This window comes from Pongo abelii, chromosome 5 (assembly GCF_028885655.2).
Source record: "Pongo abelii isolate AG06213 chromosome 5, NHGRI_mPonAbe1-v2.0_pri, whole genome shotgun sequence".
NCBI lineage: Eukaryota > Metazoa > Chordata > Mammalia > Primates > Hominidae > Pongo > Pongo abelii.
This window is the reverse complement of record NC_071990.2, coordinates 52,887,247-52,905,860: the sequence shown is the minus strand read 5'-3', so window position 1 is coordinate 52,905,860 and position 18,614 is coordinate 52,887,247. Positions and strand designations below refer to the sequence as shown.

Below are 18,614 nucleotides of genomic sequence, written 5' to 3'. Positions count from 1 at the left end.
GTTTGCTGACATATGCTTTAAATACTCACAATGTGTATAAACTATTTATTGCACATGTTCCTTGGTGAGAATACATCTTAAAGGACTTTACTAGCTTCACCTCCATGTCAAAAGTCCCTCCAAGAACTTCTGGGAAGAGTAAAAGTTCTTGGATAAGATTGCGATTTTTGGCTTCAAACTGAAAATGAAGGCTTAATTGCACTTCTTTAGAAGTGTAGTCCTTTGTAAATGTATATTAATTACATTCATTATTATAGACTTTATATGAATGACTTTCACATCATCAGTCCACTATAGAATCTTCGAAGGGTGTGTACATACCCTCATCATCAATCCGCTATAGAATCTCTAAAAGGTGGTAAATACCCTCATTGTGCTCAGGAACATATATATTACATTGAGCAAACCATTGGTCCTCTGGGGAGCATCATCATCAATGTGAAGTCAAAATGGTATCAATATATAGATTACACATTTAAAAAACATAAAACATGCCAGGTGCGGTGGCTTACGCCTGTAATCCCAGGACTCTGGGAGGCCGAGGCAGGCAGATCATCTGAGTTAAGGTGTTTGAGACCAGCCTGGCCAACATGGTGAAACCCCGTCTGTACTAAAAATACAAAAATTAGCCAGACTTGGTGGTGGGCAACTGTAATTCCACCTACTTGGGAGGCTGTGGTAGGAGAATCATTTGAACCCAGGAGGTGGAGGCTGCAGTGAGCTGAGTTAGCACCACTGCACTCCAGCGTGGGTGACAGAGTGAGACTCCATCTCACAAAAATAAAAAATAAAAAGCATAAAACAATATTATAAAAAGCATATGTTAACATGCTTTGGGATTTTTAAATTTCTGTTATTTTGTCTCTGTTTTTAATGTGTCTTTTCAAGGAGAGAAAGTATTAGAATGGGATTCTAAGCTGGCAAGATAGTCTACCCAAGCCTCTACTAGAATAAGAGGAACAAATCAAGAAGACCCTAAATGAAACACAAATGTGTCTTGATAAATGGAAAGATGAAATAATTCTATACACGGGCACTGTTGCTAAAAAAAAAAAAAGGGTAGCGTAACTACTGTGGAAAAACAAGATAAAAACCAAGAGAACTGGCAAGTGCATACAAGTGCATAGGAGAAATGTGAATATAATGAAGGCCTTAAAACTCATAATAAAAAGATAAAATGGATAAGTGCAGTGGAATGTTTGAAGGAGAAAAATAACATGGTAAAAGCAAAGGACAGATAATGTTGAAGTAACATTTTAGATCAACTGCAAAGAACTGAAAGAGGGGACATGATCATAGTAATTCATATATAAAATGGACTGTATCTGAACCATATATTTATAAATACATAAAATGTTAAAGCTGAACTGATCAGCTAGCCCAACCCCACTTATTTTATAAAGGAGGAAACTGAGACCCAGGGTGGTAAGGTGGCTTGCCTGAGGCCACGTAAGGGGTTAGGGCCAGAACTGGAACTAAAATTCAGACTATTAACTCACAACCCAATATTCTCTCCACACATCTTGCTACTTCTCAGGTAACAAATGCTATCGTGGTTCCAAGAAGGAATCTGTGTGGGCTAAAGTGATCAGAGAAAGCTTAACTAGGAGGAAACAAGAGACGTATTAGACTTGAAGAGTGAAAGATTTTAGATCAGCAGAGGATACAAGGGGGGCTTCTAAGCAGTGGTAATAACAGAAGCAGAGGAAGGAAACCCAGCAGCAGTATGCAGGCTATGATGGAGGAGGAAGTACTAGGCATGGCAATCAGACTGAAAGCCCCTTCAGTAGTCCAGGTCTGCAGTAATTAATTACCAGCAATGGAAAAGCAGAAGTCTGACTGGATTGACAGTAAGGAAGTGGGAAGGTGGAAGCAGATGAGGTGTTGAGGAAAACCCAGTTCTGGCGATATAGTAATGATCCCATAGAAATGTAAACATAAGGAGAAGATAATTTGGGTATGGCAGATGGTGAGGTTGATTTTAGACACTGAATTTAAGTGACAGTTGTATACTGCAGGGGGTAATTTATACTGCAGGACTGGGTTTAGGGGAAGAAGTAAATATTACAGAACATTCAAGGATAATGCAAACATTTTTGGCCAAGCAAATGAAAGAATAGAATTACTATCAAATTGATATGAAGAAGATTGCTGCAGAACAGATTTTGGAGGTAAGAAGACAAAATTGGGAGTTCAGTTTTAGATATGCTTAATTTGAGATATTTATTAGACATTCAAGAGGAGATGTCAAATAGGCATTTATGTGTACATATGTTTAGAGGACAACTTATCATCATAAAGAGGACATTTCAAGCCATGAACCTGGACAACTCACCAAAGGAGTGAGAAGAGAATCACAGAGAAGATAACCAAAGATCGAGTCTGTGGCCACAGCCACGTTCCCAAACCATCTGTTTTCTAAGATTGGTGGGCATGAAAATGCCTATGGCAACAGGAAGTTGGCCTCAGAATGGGAGGCAAGGAGATACATATATATATAACTATATATCTATAACTATATCTATAACTATATATCTATAACTATATATATAACTATATATCTATAACTATAACTATATATCTATAACTATATATAACTATATATATAACTATATATATAACTCTATATATAACTCTATATATAACTATATATATTACCATATATAACTATATATATCTATATATAACTATATATATAACTATATATATAACTATATATAACTATATATATAACTATATATAACTATATAAAACTATATATAAAACTATATATAACTATATATAACTATATATATAAAACTATATATATAAAACTGTATATAACTGTATATATAACTATATATGACTATATATAACTATATATAACTATATATGACTATATATAACTATATATGACTATATATATAACTATATATAACTATATATATGTAAGGTCTCAGGTAAAGAATATGCTAATCAAAAAGAATTACTTAATTGATTGTTAATTTTTAAAAGGCACTTATCTATTTATTAAGAACAGAATTAAGAGTTCTGTGCTCCTCCCACAAAGAATGAATGGAGTAGAAGAGTTAATGTAGAAAAGCTCTTTGGAAAGTTTCCCTGGAATCATGGCAGACGGAAGGCAGGACTAGATTGTAACTCCCACTCAGACGGGCAGAGCAGCGTGTGAAGGCTCGCACTGTGAACTTTTGCTCCAGGATGACTGCAGGAATAAATTAGGAAAGCAGAGAGAATCCACAGACCCTCTGAAGGAAGCAAATTGCTCCTGCAGGACCCGGGAGACATCCCAAATACTGTGAGTGCCCAAACTATGGAAGTGGGAAAGGTAGATCATCTGTCCCCAAACACACACCCCCACTGACGAACCTGAAAGTCTATATTACAGGAGAAGATTCTGACCTTACCTGGAGCTGGGTCAACTGAGAGAGCCGAGTGAAATACGGGGGTAGAGGAAGCAGCAGAAAAAGTCCTATGGTCTCGCTGGGGTCCCCTACCAAGCCATTTCTGCCTTGCTTCACAGGGGTACTTGGGGAGGGCAGCCAGAGGCACTGGGAAAAGGCCACAGGAAGAAGGGAACCTCTAGCTGAACTCTGTAACGATTTGAACCAATCGAGAAGTCTCCTGGCCAGAACTCGGGAGAGGGTGTGAATCCAGTGTACAGATTCCACAGGTTGGGGAAGAAGGAAAGCCCCACTTGCTTTCAAAGCTGGGAGGCAGGTAGCCTGGGGCAAGTTCTCAGCCCTGCTCACCCACTGCCTGGAAACAGACTTGGTGCTGTTGGAGAGGGGTGGGACAGTGGGAGTGAAATTGGACCTTTGGGTTGCATGGGAGCTGGGTGAGCTCTATGACTGCTGGCTTTCCCCCACTTCCCTGACAACCTGAAGTACACAGTAGAGGCAGCCATAATCTTCCTAGGAACACAACTCTGTTGACCTCAGACCCTCACCCCCATCCTCCACAGCAGCCACAGCAAGACCTGCCCAAGGACAGTCTGAGCTCAAACACACCTTGCCCTGCCTCAACCTAACGGTCCTTCCCTACCCACCCTGGTAACTGAAGACAAAGGGCATATACTCTTGGGAGTTCTAGGGGCCCACCCACTGCCTGTTCCCCCCCATACTACCACAGCTAATGCTATCTTGAAAACACAACCTCCTGGCAGGAGACCAACCAGCACAAAAATAGTACATTAAACAACCAAGGCTAAGGATCCTCACAGAGTCCGTTTCACCCCCCTGCCACCTCCACCGGAGCAGGTGCTGGTATCTATGGCTGAGAGACCCACAGACAGCTCACAGCACAGGACTCTGTGCAGACAACCCCCAGTACCAGCCTGGAGCCTGGTAGACTTGCTGGATGGCTAGATCCAGAAGAGAGATAACAATCACTACAGCTCGGCTCTCAGAAAGCCACATCCACAGGAAAAGGGAGAGAATGCTACATCAAAGGAACATCCCGTTGGACAAAAGAATCTGAACAACAGCCTTGAGCCCTAGACCTTCCCTCTGACAGAGTCTACCCAAATGAGAAGGAACCAGAAAACCAACTCTGGTAATATGACAAAACAAGGTTCTTTAATGCCCCCCAAAAATCACACTAGCTCACCAGCAATAGATTGAAACCAAGAAGAAATCCCTAATTTACCTAATAATTTAGAAGGTAAATTATTAGAAGCTAATCAGGGAGGCACCAGAGAAAGGCAAAGCCCAATTTAAGGAAATAAAAAAGATGATACAAGAAGTGAAGGGAATTTTTTTTCAATGAAATAGCATAAATAAAAAAACAATCAAAACTTAAGGAAACAATGGATGTGCTTATAGAAATGCAAACTGCTCTGGAAAGTCTCAGCAATAGAATCAAACAAGCAGAAGAAAGAAGTTCAGAGCTCAAAGACAAGGTTTTCTAATTAACCCAATCCAACAAAGACAAAGAAAAAAGAATAAGAAAATATGAACAAAGCCTCTAAAAAGTTTGGGATTATGTTAAATAACCAAACCTAAGAATAATCAGCATTCCTGAAGAAGAAAAATCTAAAAGTCTGGAAAACATATTTGGGGGAATAATCAAGGAAAACTTCTCTAGACATCCAAACACAAGAAGCTCAAAGAATACCTGGGAAATTCACTACAAAAAGATCATCACCTAGGCACACTTTCCTCAGGTTATTTAAAGTTAAGATGAAGGAAAGAATCTTAAGACCTGTGAGGCAAATGCACCAGGTAACCTATAAAGGAAAACCTATCAGATTAATAGCAGTTTCTCAGCAGAAACCCTACAAGCTAGAAGGGATTGGGGCACTATCTTCAACCTCCTCAAACAAAAGAATTATCAGCCAAGAATTTTGTATTCAGTGAAACTAAGCTTCATAAATGAAGGAAAGATACAGTCTTTTTCAGAAAAACAAATTCTGAGAGAATTTGCCACTACCAAGCTAGCACTACAAGAACTGCTAAAAAGAGCTCTAAATCTTGAAACAAATCAAAACACATCAAAACAGAACCTCTTTAAGCATAAATCTCACAGGACCTATAAAACAAAAATACAATTAAAAACAAAAAACAAAAAATCCAGGTATACAGACAACAAATAGCACGATGAATGGAATGGTATCTCACATCTTAATACTAATGTTGAATGTAAATAGCCTAAATGCTCCAATTAAAAGATACAGAATCGCAGAACGGATAAGAATTCACCAACCATCTGCTGCCTTCAAGAGACTCACCTAATACATAAGGACTCATGTAAATTTAAGGTAAAGGAGTGGATAAAGAAATTCCATGCAAATGGACACCAAAAGCGAGCAGAAGTAGCTATTCTTGTATCAGACAAAACAAACTTTAAAGCAACAGCAATTAAAAAAGACAAAGGGACATTATATAATGATAAAAGGCCTGTCCAACAGGAAAACATCATAATCCTAAATATATATGCACCTAACACTTGAGCACACAATTTATAAAACAATTACTAATAGACCTAAGAAGTGAGACAGGCAGCAACATAATAATAGGGGGGGGACTTCAATACTCCACTGACAGCACTAGCCAGGCCAAGACAGAAAGTCAACAAAGAAACAATGGATTTAAACTATACCCTGGAACAAATGGACTTAATATATTTACAGAACATTCTACCCAACAACTGCAGAATATACATTCTATTCAACAGCGCATGGAACTTTCTCCAAGACAGACAATATGATAGGCCACAAAATTAGCCTCAATAAATTTAAGAAAATTGAAATTATATCAAGCACTCTCTCAGACCATAGTGGAATAAAATTGGACGTCAACTCCAAAAGGAACCTTCAAAACCATGCCAATACATGGAAATTAAACAACCTGCTCCTCAATGAGCTTTGGGTCAAAAATAAAATCAAGATGGAAATTAAACAATTATTTGAACTGAATGACAATAATGACACAACCTATCAAAGCCTCTGGGATACAGCAAAGGCAGTGCTAAGAGAAAAGTTCAAACCCCAAAACGCCTACATCAAAAAGTCTGAAAGAGCACTAACAGACAATCTAAGGTCACACCTCAAGGAACTAGAAAAACAAGAACAAACCAAACCCAAACCCAGCAGAAGAAAGAAAATAACCAAGATCAAAGCAGAAACAAATGAAATTGAAACAAACAAACAAACAAACAAAAAAAGATAAATGAAACAAAAAGCTGGTTCTTTGAAAAGATAAATAAAATTGATAGACCATTAGCAAGATTAACCAAGAAAAGAAGAGAGAAAATCCAAATAAGCTCAATTAGAAACAAAATGGACGATATTACAACTGACACCACAGAAATACAAAAGGTCATTCAAGGACACTACGAACACCTTTACGCACATAAACTAGAAAACCTAGAGTAGATAGATAAATTCCTGAAAGATAAAACCCTGCTAGCTTAATTCCGGTAGAATTAGATACCCTGAACAAACCAACAAGCAGCAAGACTGAAATAATTAAAAAATTACCAGCAGGAAAAAGTCCAGGACCAGACAGATTCACAGAAGAATTCTACCAGATATTCGAAGAAAAACTGGTACTACTGGCACTATTCTACAAGATAGAGAAAGAGGGAATCCTCCCTAAATCATTCTATGAAGGCAGTATCACCCTAATACCAAAACCAGGAAAGGACATAACCAAAAAATAAAACTATAGACCGACATCCCTGATGAACATAGATGCTAAAATCCTTAACAAAATACTAGCTAACCGAATTCAACAACATATGAAAAAGATAATCCACCACGATTAAGTGGGTTTCATACCAGGGATGCAGGGATGATTTAACATACGCAAGTCAATAAATGTGATACACCACATAAACAGAATTAAAAACAAAAATCACATGATCATCTCAATAGATGCAGAAAAAGCATTCAACAAAATCTAGCACCCCTTTCTGATTAAAATTCTCAGCAAAATTGATACAAGGGACATCCCTCAACGTAATAAAAGCCATCTATGACAGACCCACAGCCAACATAATGCTGAATGGGGAAAAGTTGAAAGCATTCCCTCTGAGAACTGGGACAAGATAAGGATGCCCACTCTCTCCACTCCTCTTCAGCACAGTACTAGAAGTCCTAGGCAGAGCAGTCAGACAACAGAAAGAAATAAAGGTCATCCAAATAGGTAAAGAAGTCAAACTGTCACTGTTCACTGATGATATGATTGTTTACCTGGAAAATCCTAAAGACTCCTCCAGAAAGCTCCTAGAACTGATAAAAGAATTCAGCAAAGTTTCTGGATACAAAATTAATATACACATATCAGTAGCTCTTCTTTACACCAACAGCGACCAAGCTGAGAATCAAATCAAGAACTCAACCCCTTTTACAATAGCTGAAAAACAAACAAACAAACAAACAAAAACTTAGAAATATACCTAACCAAGGAGGTAAAAGACCTCTACAAGGAAAACTACAAAACACTGCTGAAAGAAATTCATAGATGACACAAATAATGGAACAAATAATGGAAACACATTCCATGCTGATGGGATGGGAATCAACATTGTCAAAATGACCATACTGCCAAAAGCAATCTACAAATTCAATGCAATTCCCATCAAAATACCACTATCATTCTTCACAGAATTAGAAAAAACAATTCTAAACTTCATATGGAACCAAAAAAGAGCCCGCATAGCCAAAGCAAGAATAAGCAAAAAGAATAAACCTGGAGGCATCACACTACCTGATTTCAAACTATACTATAAGGCCATAGTTACCAAAACAGCATGGTACTGGTATAAAAATAGGCACATAGACCAATGGAACAGAACAGAGGGCCCAGAAATAAAGCCAAATACTTACAGCCAACTGATCTTCGACAAAGCAAACAAAAACATAAAGTGAGGAAAGGACACCCTATTCAACAAATTGTGCTGGGATAATTGGCAAGTCACAAGTAGGAGAATAAAACTGGATCCTCATCTTTCACCTTATATAAAAATCAACTCAAGATGGATCAAGGACTTAAATCTAAGACCTGAAACTATAAAAATTCTAGAAAATAACATTGGAAAACCCCTTCTAGACATTGGCTTAGGCAAGGGTTTCATGACCAAGAACCCAAAAGCAAATGCAATAAAAACAAAGATAAATAGCTGGGACTTAATTAACCTAAAGAGCTTTTTCACGGCAAAAGGAACAGTCAGCAGAGTAAACAGACAACCCACAGAGTGGGAAAAAAATCTTCATAATCTATACATCTGACAAAAGATTAATATCCAGAATTTACAATGAACTCAAACAAATTAGCAAGGAAAAACAAAGAAGCCCATCAAAAAGTGGGCTAAGGACATGAATAGATAATTCTCAAAAGAAGATATACAAATGGCCAACAAACATATGAAAAAATGTTCAACATCACTAATGATCAGGGAAATGCAAATCAAAACCACAATGCGATATCATCTTACTCCTGCAAGAATGGGCATAATCAAAACATCATAAAATATTAGATGTTGGTGTGGATGCAATGAACTGGGAATTGCTGATGGGAATGTAAACTAGTACAACCTCTACGGAAAACAGTATGAAGATTCCTTAAAGAACTAAAAGTAGAACCACCATTTGATCCAGCAATCCCACTACTGGGTATCTACCCAGAGGAAAAGAAGTCATCATACAAAAAAGATACTTGCACATGCATGTTTATAGCAGCATAATTTGCAACTGCAAAAATGTGGAACCAACCCAAATACCCATCAATCAATAAGTGGATAAAGAAAATGTGATATATATGATGGAATACTATTCAGCCATAAAAAGGAATGAATTAATAGCATTCACAGTGACTTGGATGAGATTGGAGACTATTATTCTAAGTGAAGTAACTCAGGAATAGGAAACCAAACATTGTATGTTCTCACTCATAAGTGGTAGCTAAGGTATGAGGATGCAAAGGCATAAGAATGACACAATGAACTTTGGGGACTCAGGGGGAAAGGGTAGGAAGGGGGTGAGGGATAAAAGACTACAAATTGGGGGCACTGTATACTGCCTGGGTAATGGGTGCACCAAAATCTCACAAATCACCACTATAGAACTTACTCATGTAACCAAACACCACCTGTTCCCCAATAACCTATGGAAAAAAAAAATTGTTTTTAAAGTAGTGGGATAACATCAGCTTTCCCAGGTAGAATAAGAACTTGATCGTTACGTAGAAAAAAAAAGAAAAATTATATTTAAATACTGTGTTTAAAAATATACTTTTCATGGAATTTTATAGCAGGCTGGGCTCCTGGTTATCATGTATTCTAACCTTCTGAGTTTAAAGACGAGGAAATTAGAGATTGTGACTACAAGGTCACAATGTTAGCTGGTAGGAGACCCAGAATTAGAATCCAGGTCTCCTAACTCCCAGGAAGTGCTCAGAATGCCACAATAAACATAAAAATATTTGTATTTACTTCAAGATGAAGGGGGGAAATGCTGCATAAATATTTTCATATCACACACCATTATAAAAAGCCAAGTCACGTTTTTAATTTTACATTATTATAAGCGTATATGTTACATGTTTGGCTTGCCAATTTTCAGCAGTGACACAGACAAAAAATAAATCTTATTTGTTAATTATTCATGTCATTTTAGAACTAATATTTATTGAGCACTAAATATATAATAAACTATATAAGTCCTTACCTTCATAAAGTATACACTCAGGTGGGACAGATAAACACTAAACAAATCAGCAACACAAATTATAATATAGTGCTGCGAAGGGAAAAAAAAGAGAGGGAAGTGATATAGAAAAATGAGGAGGAACTGCCATAGTAGAGTGGCCAGGAAAAGCCTCACTGAAAGGAAAGATGGAATCAGCCACTTAAGGATGGTGGGGAAGCTATTTCAGATAGGAGAAACGCCATGTACAAAAAGGCCCTGAATTGGAATTTTCAAATGCTGCCATTTCAAGGAAATCAGTAAAAATAAATCCAATGTATTGAAACATGATAGGTGAGAAAAAGGACCCAAGATGAGGCTGGGGAGAGAGCAGGGAGGGCCAGCTCCAGTAGGGCTGTGAGGAACCTGTAGAGTTGGATCTTTATAGATGATAGGGAAGCCATGGAAGTGTTTCAGTCAGTATGTGACATAATCTGATTTTCAAAAAATAAGCCTGGCTGCTCTGTGGAAAATAAATTTATGGTAATAGTGATGATGAAAATAAGTAAATGAATTAGTTACATATTTTAGAAGCAGAAACAATAGAACTTGCTAATAGATTAGATGTGGATTGTGAGGGGAAAGAAGAATGAAAGATGACTTTCAAGTCACAGTGAGGTGAATGGTGGTACATGTTTACTGTATTGGTGAAGAAAGCCTGATGGCATTTTCCCAGAAAAATGACATAATCAGAGCTGAACTCTAGAGAATAAACAAGGCAGCATACCTGTTATAAGTATAAGGACTAGGAATGAGACTAAAACAACAGTTAGGTAGTCATTTGGCTTGTTTGAACTACGATAGTGGCAGAGGAAATGAAAGTGAGAGATATTTGACTTGGCAACTCATTAAGTGCGGAGGATAAAGGAGAGAAAAAGCCAAAGATGGCTCAGGTTTCAAGCTTGGATTACCTAGTGGAACCACACAGGGAAAGCAGATCTATGGGAAAAGGTGAGGGATAGAGATAGGTTAGAGACATACAGAACTTGAGGTACCAACAGTTCATCCAGGTGAAGATATCCCATGGGCCAGGGGGATACAGATCTGGCGTCTCAATGATGTCAGAGTTGGAACTAAATAGTGACATTGTCTGCAGTGAGGTGACAGTTGAAATCACGAAAGTGGGTGAGAGCTCAAGAAAATTATATAAAGAATGAGACAGAACCTTGAAAATACTTGTAAGTTAAGAATTGAAAAAAGGAAGGGAGGCTCAAGAATAAGCAACCACATAGAAAAAAGGAGGAAAATGAGAGTCATGGAGGCAAAAGAAGAGCATGGTTTCAAGAAGGGAGGAATGGTCAACAGTGTCAGATGGCACAAACAGGCCAAAGACAATGCTGGCAAAGTAAACCTCTCTAGATCTGGTAAAAGGACAGCACTGGCTAACCTAGGAGAAAGTATTTTGGGGCTGTGGGTAGGGAGAAGTCAGATTGTAAGTGATTTGACAGTCAAGTGAGAAACAAAGTTCTCTTGCTTAAAGGAGTCACAAGGTATTATAGAAAGAGGACAGGATGATATGACTCTAGCTAGAGAAGCAGTCACTAGAGTGTCTGAAATAGAAATAATATGAAACTTGAAGATGAAAAAGATGAAAGAAGAACATCAGAAATAAAGAGCTGGACGTCAGTCTGGGAAACAGAATATAGTGGGTGATGCTGGAATTATATGGGAGCAAGGGGAAAAGATGAGGGCATTTGGAATAGATGTCCTTGTCTTTATTACCTAAGTGAGAAATGAAGTTATATTCTGTCTATGAGGAACAGTCCTAAGAATTTCCAAAATGTAGATAAATATGTTGGCTATTATGTGGACCTCCGGGTATTAGAGGTCCTTCATTTAAAATTAGAACCTTCATTTAATTCAGGGAAACCATAATTCCCTTATTATAAACAAACAAACTTAGTTTCAAAGTCATGCATTTAGCTTCTCTCTACCCCATTATCTATGCTAAGGCTCATTTATCTAGAAATTGTGATGATCCAAGTAAAATGAATTGGAAAATAAAAATAATATTTTTATGTGCACTATCCTTAAAGAAATGAATCATGATATTAAATAAGTACAAATTAAGTAACAACAATTAGTGTAAAATAACATAGAAGAACAAAAAATAGGAAGCCTATTTCCTACTCAAGCACAATTTCTCCTCTGAATTTTACTAATACTTTCTTACGACATATATCACTTTATCACCTTCTACTTTGTAACAGTTACTTACTATTCTTTTCAGTAAAAATTAAACATACCAGGATTCATATCTTGGTAATTATTTAGTGCCTATCCCACTTCTCTCTTGTATTTTCAGCCCTCTCCTTTCTCTGCTGATTTTGCAGTGCCTGTCAAAGCCACAAATAAACAAAAGAAACAGGCAAAAGGAAAAGATATATCCAATTATATAAATCATACTGTTTAGTGGATGTTTAGGTTCGGCCTATGAATGCATATGTGAATGTGTCCCTATAAATGAGTTAAGTGGGGAAGAGGAAATAATACGGATTCTAGTTGAGAGACTAAAATTGTTTAAAAATAAGTGATTATCAATGTAAATGGCATAGCTCCTCCCCAGCCTCTAGCTTACAACAGGTACTCAATAAAAGTTGGCTGGCTGGATGAAAATGTTATAGACATTTAACAGGAATAATAAAATAAAAATTAAGACAAGAAAAGAAACAGACTAAGAGTAAATTAAGAAAGCTAACTTATCAAAACTGATCAGTACTTCTCAGAACCAGTTACATATAAAGCTCATCTGGAAATTAGAATTGATGAGGGTTGGAATAACATAATTTTCTTAAAAATCTCGCCAGTGATTCTGCTACATGGTCAGGGCTAGGGCTACTTCACTTTAGTGAAAAGAGGAGGCTCATTGACAAGGAAAAACAAGAATGATGTGGTAATGTCAACAGATGGAAATGAGGAAACTCACATTGCAAAAACATAAAAATAAATGAGAAACAAACAAAAATGTTATACCACCCATTGGTTATGTAATATCAAACATGAAATGTTCCCTGAAAAACAAAAACTTATGGAGACTGCCTGCAGAAAACTGACAATAGATGGAGTCATTGTTTTCATAATGATATTCTGCATCTCATGAAGATTAGATATGTCACGATTACAGAATACAGTACCTTTAAAAAGTGGAAAACACATGGCCGATAAACATAGAATATAAATTCAAGAATTCAGAATTATAGCCAACTTTTCTTTAACTGCATTTGGAAAATAGTCTGGTGAAGTCTACAGGGAATTACTTTACTCCCTGTAATCAGCTTCCTGACTAAAGAAAGCCTCTTTTTAGCCTGAGTTCAGCTGTCCATGACTAAGGGTTAAGGCATCTGAACAATTTTCTCCTCAGAGCACTTTGGAAATTCTGTGGTTTACTGTTTTAAGTTTTCTGCAAGCAGTTGGCTCTCAGACCCTAATTCAAGGGGTACCCTAAAATTCCAGATGATACCTTTTTGTCAAAGGCCACATGCGCAGGAATAAAATCCGCAGGTGGGGCTTGTTTAGGTTGGCCATAAGTTAAGACTGGTGCCTTACTGGCCAACTCATCCAGCTCAGCCTGGGACAGCTGGTTGAACTGGAGCCGGTCTCCGCCTATCCCAACTGTTGGACGTCGAACAATTGCATAGCCATTCCTGTAGCCCAGCGTCTGGCTTCTATGGAAGGCTGTTTTCTGAAGAAGAAAAGAATGTGTCATTAATAACATTAGACAAATATTTGTTAGGTAAAAAAAAAACTAACTTTTAAAAATATAACTTAAATCTTTGCTTATAAGCATCACAAAACTTACATCAAGAAGCTTACCAACATTAAGGCTGGGCATGGTGGCTCATGCCTATAATCCCAGAACTCTGGGAGGCTGAAGAGGCAGAATCACTTCAGCTCAGGAGTTCGAGACCAGCCTGGGCAACAAGATCCTGTCTCTACAAAAACTAAAAAAAAAAAAAAAAAATTAGCTGGGTGTGGTGGCTTGTGCCTATTATAGTCCCAGCTACTTGGGAGGCTGAGGTGGAAGGATCACCTGAGCCTGGGAGGTCCAAGCTGCAATAAGCTATGATTGAACCACTGCACTCCAGCCTGGGCAACAGTGAGACTCTGTCTCAAAACAAAACAAAACAAAATAAAAGCTTACCTACATTAAAAGATTCTGTATTTTAAGTTAAAACACTTGAACAAGAACAAGGAGCGAAGTAGCCACCCGAGCTTAAAGTAAAATTTAAAGCTGTGCTCTGTAATGCCCAATTTAACTACCAATTCACCTTGCATGAGAGATTAAAAGAGTATCTCATCTATACTCTTAAGTTTTTCACTAGTCTTCTCATGTTTTTCATCTGATATCTGGTGGCCATAAAAACTGCAGAACCTAGAAGATATGGTTCTGTGAATTTTATTTTTACATGCAATGAATTTATTTTTACCTGTCCCTCTTGTCACAATGACAGTGATACATTCTTACAACTCTTTGGAAAGCAACTGGATGGTATATATTTAAAGTCTTGAACTCAATAATTCTACCCCGACCATTTATTTACGAATATTATCCAGAATTATGAAAAGTAACTATATGCCTGAAGCTGCCCATTACAATGGTAAATGTTGAAGACAATCTAAAAGACAATCACATGAAGACATGAGTAAATGATCGAAAACTCACTCAATGGATTATGGTGCTGTCATTAAAATATTGATTTTAAAGATCATGTGGCAACCTGGTGAAAATATTTATGATTTAATAAGCCTGAAAAAGCAACATATAAAATTATATGTGTACTGCAATTATAAGCATGGAAATATGTGCATGAAGAGACTGGTTTGGTCCTCTGTATTATACATTTCTAAATTATGTTGATTTTTTACAATGAACACATTTTTATTTAAAAGATTAAATAAAAAAGAGTAGAAAGGCAAATTAGAGGTTATGTTAATGGTTTCCTTTTTCTGTTGTGAGGATATTTTCAAAATTATATACATATAATATTCAAATATATAGATACAATTTAGGATTAATCATAAAAAATATTTTTATGAAAAAAACTTTCTACATCCTAATTGCTTTAGAGCCCAGCCTACCATCTTTCAAGATCTGTACTAACATGAAAGGTACAACAGAATAAACTTCTTTTGCTAAAAGGGTTACAAACTGTGGACATTTGTTTTTAAAGGTCATGTATTCAGAGTCACAAGTCAGTTGACAGGGACTGCTCCAGGTATATAGTAAACATGACATAGAACAAAATGCGCTGAGTTGAGATCCTCATTAGGTAATTTATGGAACTTCAAGCTCTTCTTCCACCACCAAAGACAGAAGCAACATCAGTGACTTCAGTTTATTTCTTTGTTTTAGACAAATGTCTCTACCATCATTCAGCCATAACTCACAGACACCCCAGGCAAGGCAATCTTGGCCCTTTCCACCCCTCTTGTCCATTATGGTTCACCTTCTGTGTGTCTTTTTTAAAAATCATTTTCCCACTCCCCTTTAAAAATTTTTTAACTTATCTGCATGTCTTTAGAATTACATTAATACATATTCAGTCCTTCACTGCTGAAGGTATACGGACGATGCTTTTCAAATTTCAAATAGGGAAAATTGGTTGACACTTGGCCAGTGTATTTAAAATCTGAAATATGTCCAATGCACAGTTCATTTTACTTGTAATACAGCAATATGTTTTTAGAGCTTTGCACTTCCATCCACACCTCTGTAATTCCCTGTATCAACTCAGCCCTGTCTACACTTACCAACACCAAAAGCTTAAGCTCATCCTGTATAGGGCAGGCAAATGCCTACAACATTTTCTAAATTACATAAAACTGAAAAGTCCACTGAAACTAAAAATCTATGATGTTGTGTCTTAATGCAGGGATAATTACAGAGATTGAGAATACAAATTCTCTCACCAAACTTTCAATTTCATTCTAAATTTATTCTTCCAAAGAAAATAAATTGACAAAATATTTTATCTTAACTTTGTGAAGCTGGAGAGGAAGGCAAGAGTTTAAAGTATTAAACTATATAAACATAAACTACTGTTAGCTCATCTGTGATGATCAGTCTACTGAATCTCATTATTGATTTTTCAGCACATACATTTCAGTAGCCCTGTTAGAATTAAAACAAATACAAATAATTTTAAGAGCTAAACTGTGGCAAGAGTTTAAAAAAAAAGAAGAATCCAAGCTGCTGCTGCTTTTTAAAAAATTTTGTCTAGAAAATGCAACTAAAAACACAAGGTTGGGGGAAGGAGCAAAACAAAATCTAAACAGGAATCTTTTTACAAAAACGTTAGAATAAAAAGAATAGGGCCGGGGAAGAATAAACAGCAACTAATCAATTCTTGAGGGAACTGGAAAGGAATATCTCTTACAAAGTAGGGAAAGATGGTTTGGGAGGAAGGTGAGCAAGTTTTGGGGAAAACCCGCAATGGAGAAAGAAAAGAATGGGGAGAGGATGGGACTAAATTGTGGAAAATGTAGAAGATGGAGAGAAAATAATGGGGTTGGATGCAAGCATAAAGAAGAAAGGAAAAAGACCTGGTGGAAAGAAGAGGAGCGGAATCGATATACATACAAAACAGGAAATGGAGCTGGGAGTGGGAGAAACTACCGGGTACAGGATTCAGAAGAGGAAGCAGGTGGGGCGGAATGACGGACCTGGGGGAATGAGGATGAAGGTGCATAGTGGTGGGGGGTTTTAAGGGTGGCGATGGACGGAGACAGGTTATGATGTGAGAGAATGGGCTAGGGAGAGGGCCCAGAGATGGGTTGGGAGTAGGGTGGGGGAAATAGTGATCTAAAGGGACAAGAGGCAGGGGCTTGGAGGAGCAGGGCCATAAGAAAGAACGCGGCTAACGGGATGAGAATGAAGGCGCCAACACACTGCCAAGATGAAGTGGGAAAAAACTAGAGAGGGATGAGGCGGAGGGCAAAGGATCGGAGAGAGAGGATGAGGCTGGTTAGGGAAGAACGGCAGAAGTTCGGCCCAGAATAAAGAACAGGGTCAGGACAGAAGACGTGTTTGGAGAGAAGACAGACTTGAGTGGAGGGGAATGGAGGTGCACTGAGCGGGGAAACCTCCTGAGCTGCTGGAAGGTGGGGACAGGTGGGAGTCTGGCAGATAACTTCTCACCGTAGAGTCCTTAAAGGACGTGCCCGGAAGAAAGGGCAGGCCATGAACGGGATTGGACACCATTGCAGCCGGTACCACCGCCGCCACCTAGGTCCTGCTTCGTCCTCTCCGGTTGCCCAGGCGACAAGCAGCGTTCGCTGGCACCTCCAGGCTCCATGGTAACGCTAAACATCCGGCACTCCCACGAGCGGAGGGCGGGGCCAGGAGGCGCAGGCGTCACAGGAGGTTTGTGCGTGCGCCGTCCGCGGGACTCCGCGTTCTCGCGGTAAGGGGGACGCGGCCTTGGAGCGCGACTAGTGGGCGTGGTTGTGTCGGCCCCTCCCCTTCCGCTTCGCCCCGCCCAGCTCCCTGAGGATGAGACGTCGGAGCTGTTGGGTGGCGCGGGGAAAGGCGGGTGTAGTGAGGCGGTAGTTCTCGCTGTGAGATCCGGGGTCCGAGCAGGCCCTTAGATGAGTTGCAGAGAGGGACGTTCCTTCTCTTCTTCCTGGCGGACCTCACTGCGCCCCGCCAACGCTGTGAGCTCAGGCACTCTTCTCCCCGCTCTGCCCCATTTCACACAGAAGTGTAAATGGTCGGTCCGGTTGGCAGTGCTACTAAACTAGACCCATGCTTCTTGTAGGCAGGGGCCGAGGATTACCCATGATTGTGTTTCTGTTGCTCAGGGATGGTCAATGAACTAATGCAATCATCTCATCCTTAATTCTCCCACTGCCACATTGTATTTTTCCCCTTTTAACTCTTTTTTAAAATCAATCTTTCTTTCTTTCTCTCTTTTTTTCTTTCTTTTCTTTCTGTTTCCTTCCTTCCTTCCTTCTGTCCCTCCTTCCCTCTTTCCTTCCTTCCCCACTTCCCTCCTTCCGTAGAGATGGTGTCCCACTATATTGCCCAAGCTGGTCTCAAATTCCTGGGGTCAAACGATCCGCCCACCTCGCCTCCCAAAGTGCTGGGATTACAGGCGTGAGCCACCGCGCCCAGCTCTCTTTATTCTACCATCAGTTCCTTCGGTTAAACACCTTCGTTCTTGTAGGTAAAGCCTTGAATATGTGCTGCAGGGCAGGGTGCACTCTGACAGGTACTTCATTTTTGTTGACTGAACAGCTGGAGGTTGAAAGATGGTCACCTCAATCCCTCGTTTGTACCTGCAGCTGCAATGAAAAGATCAGTACCACTAGGAGAAACACAGCTCCTTCAAAGAGAAAGACTAAGTCTTGGGAAAGAAGCAGATAAGTCAGATGAAATATTATCAGCATCATAGGTATAGCCTTTGATGCTTTTTACAAAACTTGCTTGAAT

At 38.7% G+C, this 18,614-nt stretch overlaps 1 protein-coding gene across 4 annotated transcripts in view; it reads right to left on the bottom strand.

Moving 5' to 3' along the window:
• Positions 1 to 17,557, bottom strand: part of EFHC1 (EF-hand domain containing 1) — a 71,257-nt gene extending 53,700 nt beyond the window's left edge. The window contains exons 1-2 of one of the 4 annotated variants that reach the window (XM_054557632.2): positions 17,322 to 17,557; positions 13,644 to 13,865 (exon numbers count right to left, since the gene is read on the bottom strand). In XM_054557632.2, the coding sequence (XP_054413607.2) occupies positions 13,644 to 13,865; positions 17,322 to 17,384 (285 nt within the window). In that variant the 5' untranslated portion in view covers positions 17,385 to 17,557. Of the gene's footprint in view, positions 1 to 12,429; positions 12,449 to 13,643; positions 13,866 to 17,321 lie in introns of those variants that run through there. The other 3 variants (XM_054557631.2, XM_009241953.4, XM_054557633.2) reach the window with 3 other exon arrangements.
• Positions 17,558 to 18,614: the final 1,057 nt, after the last annotated feature.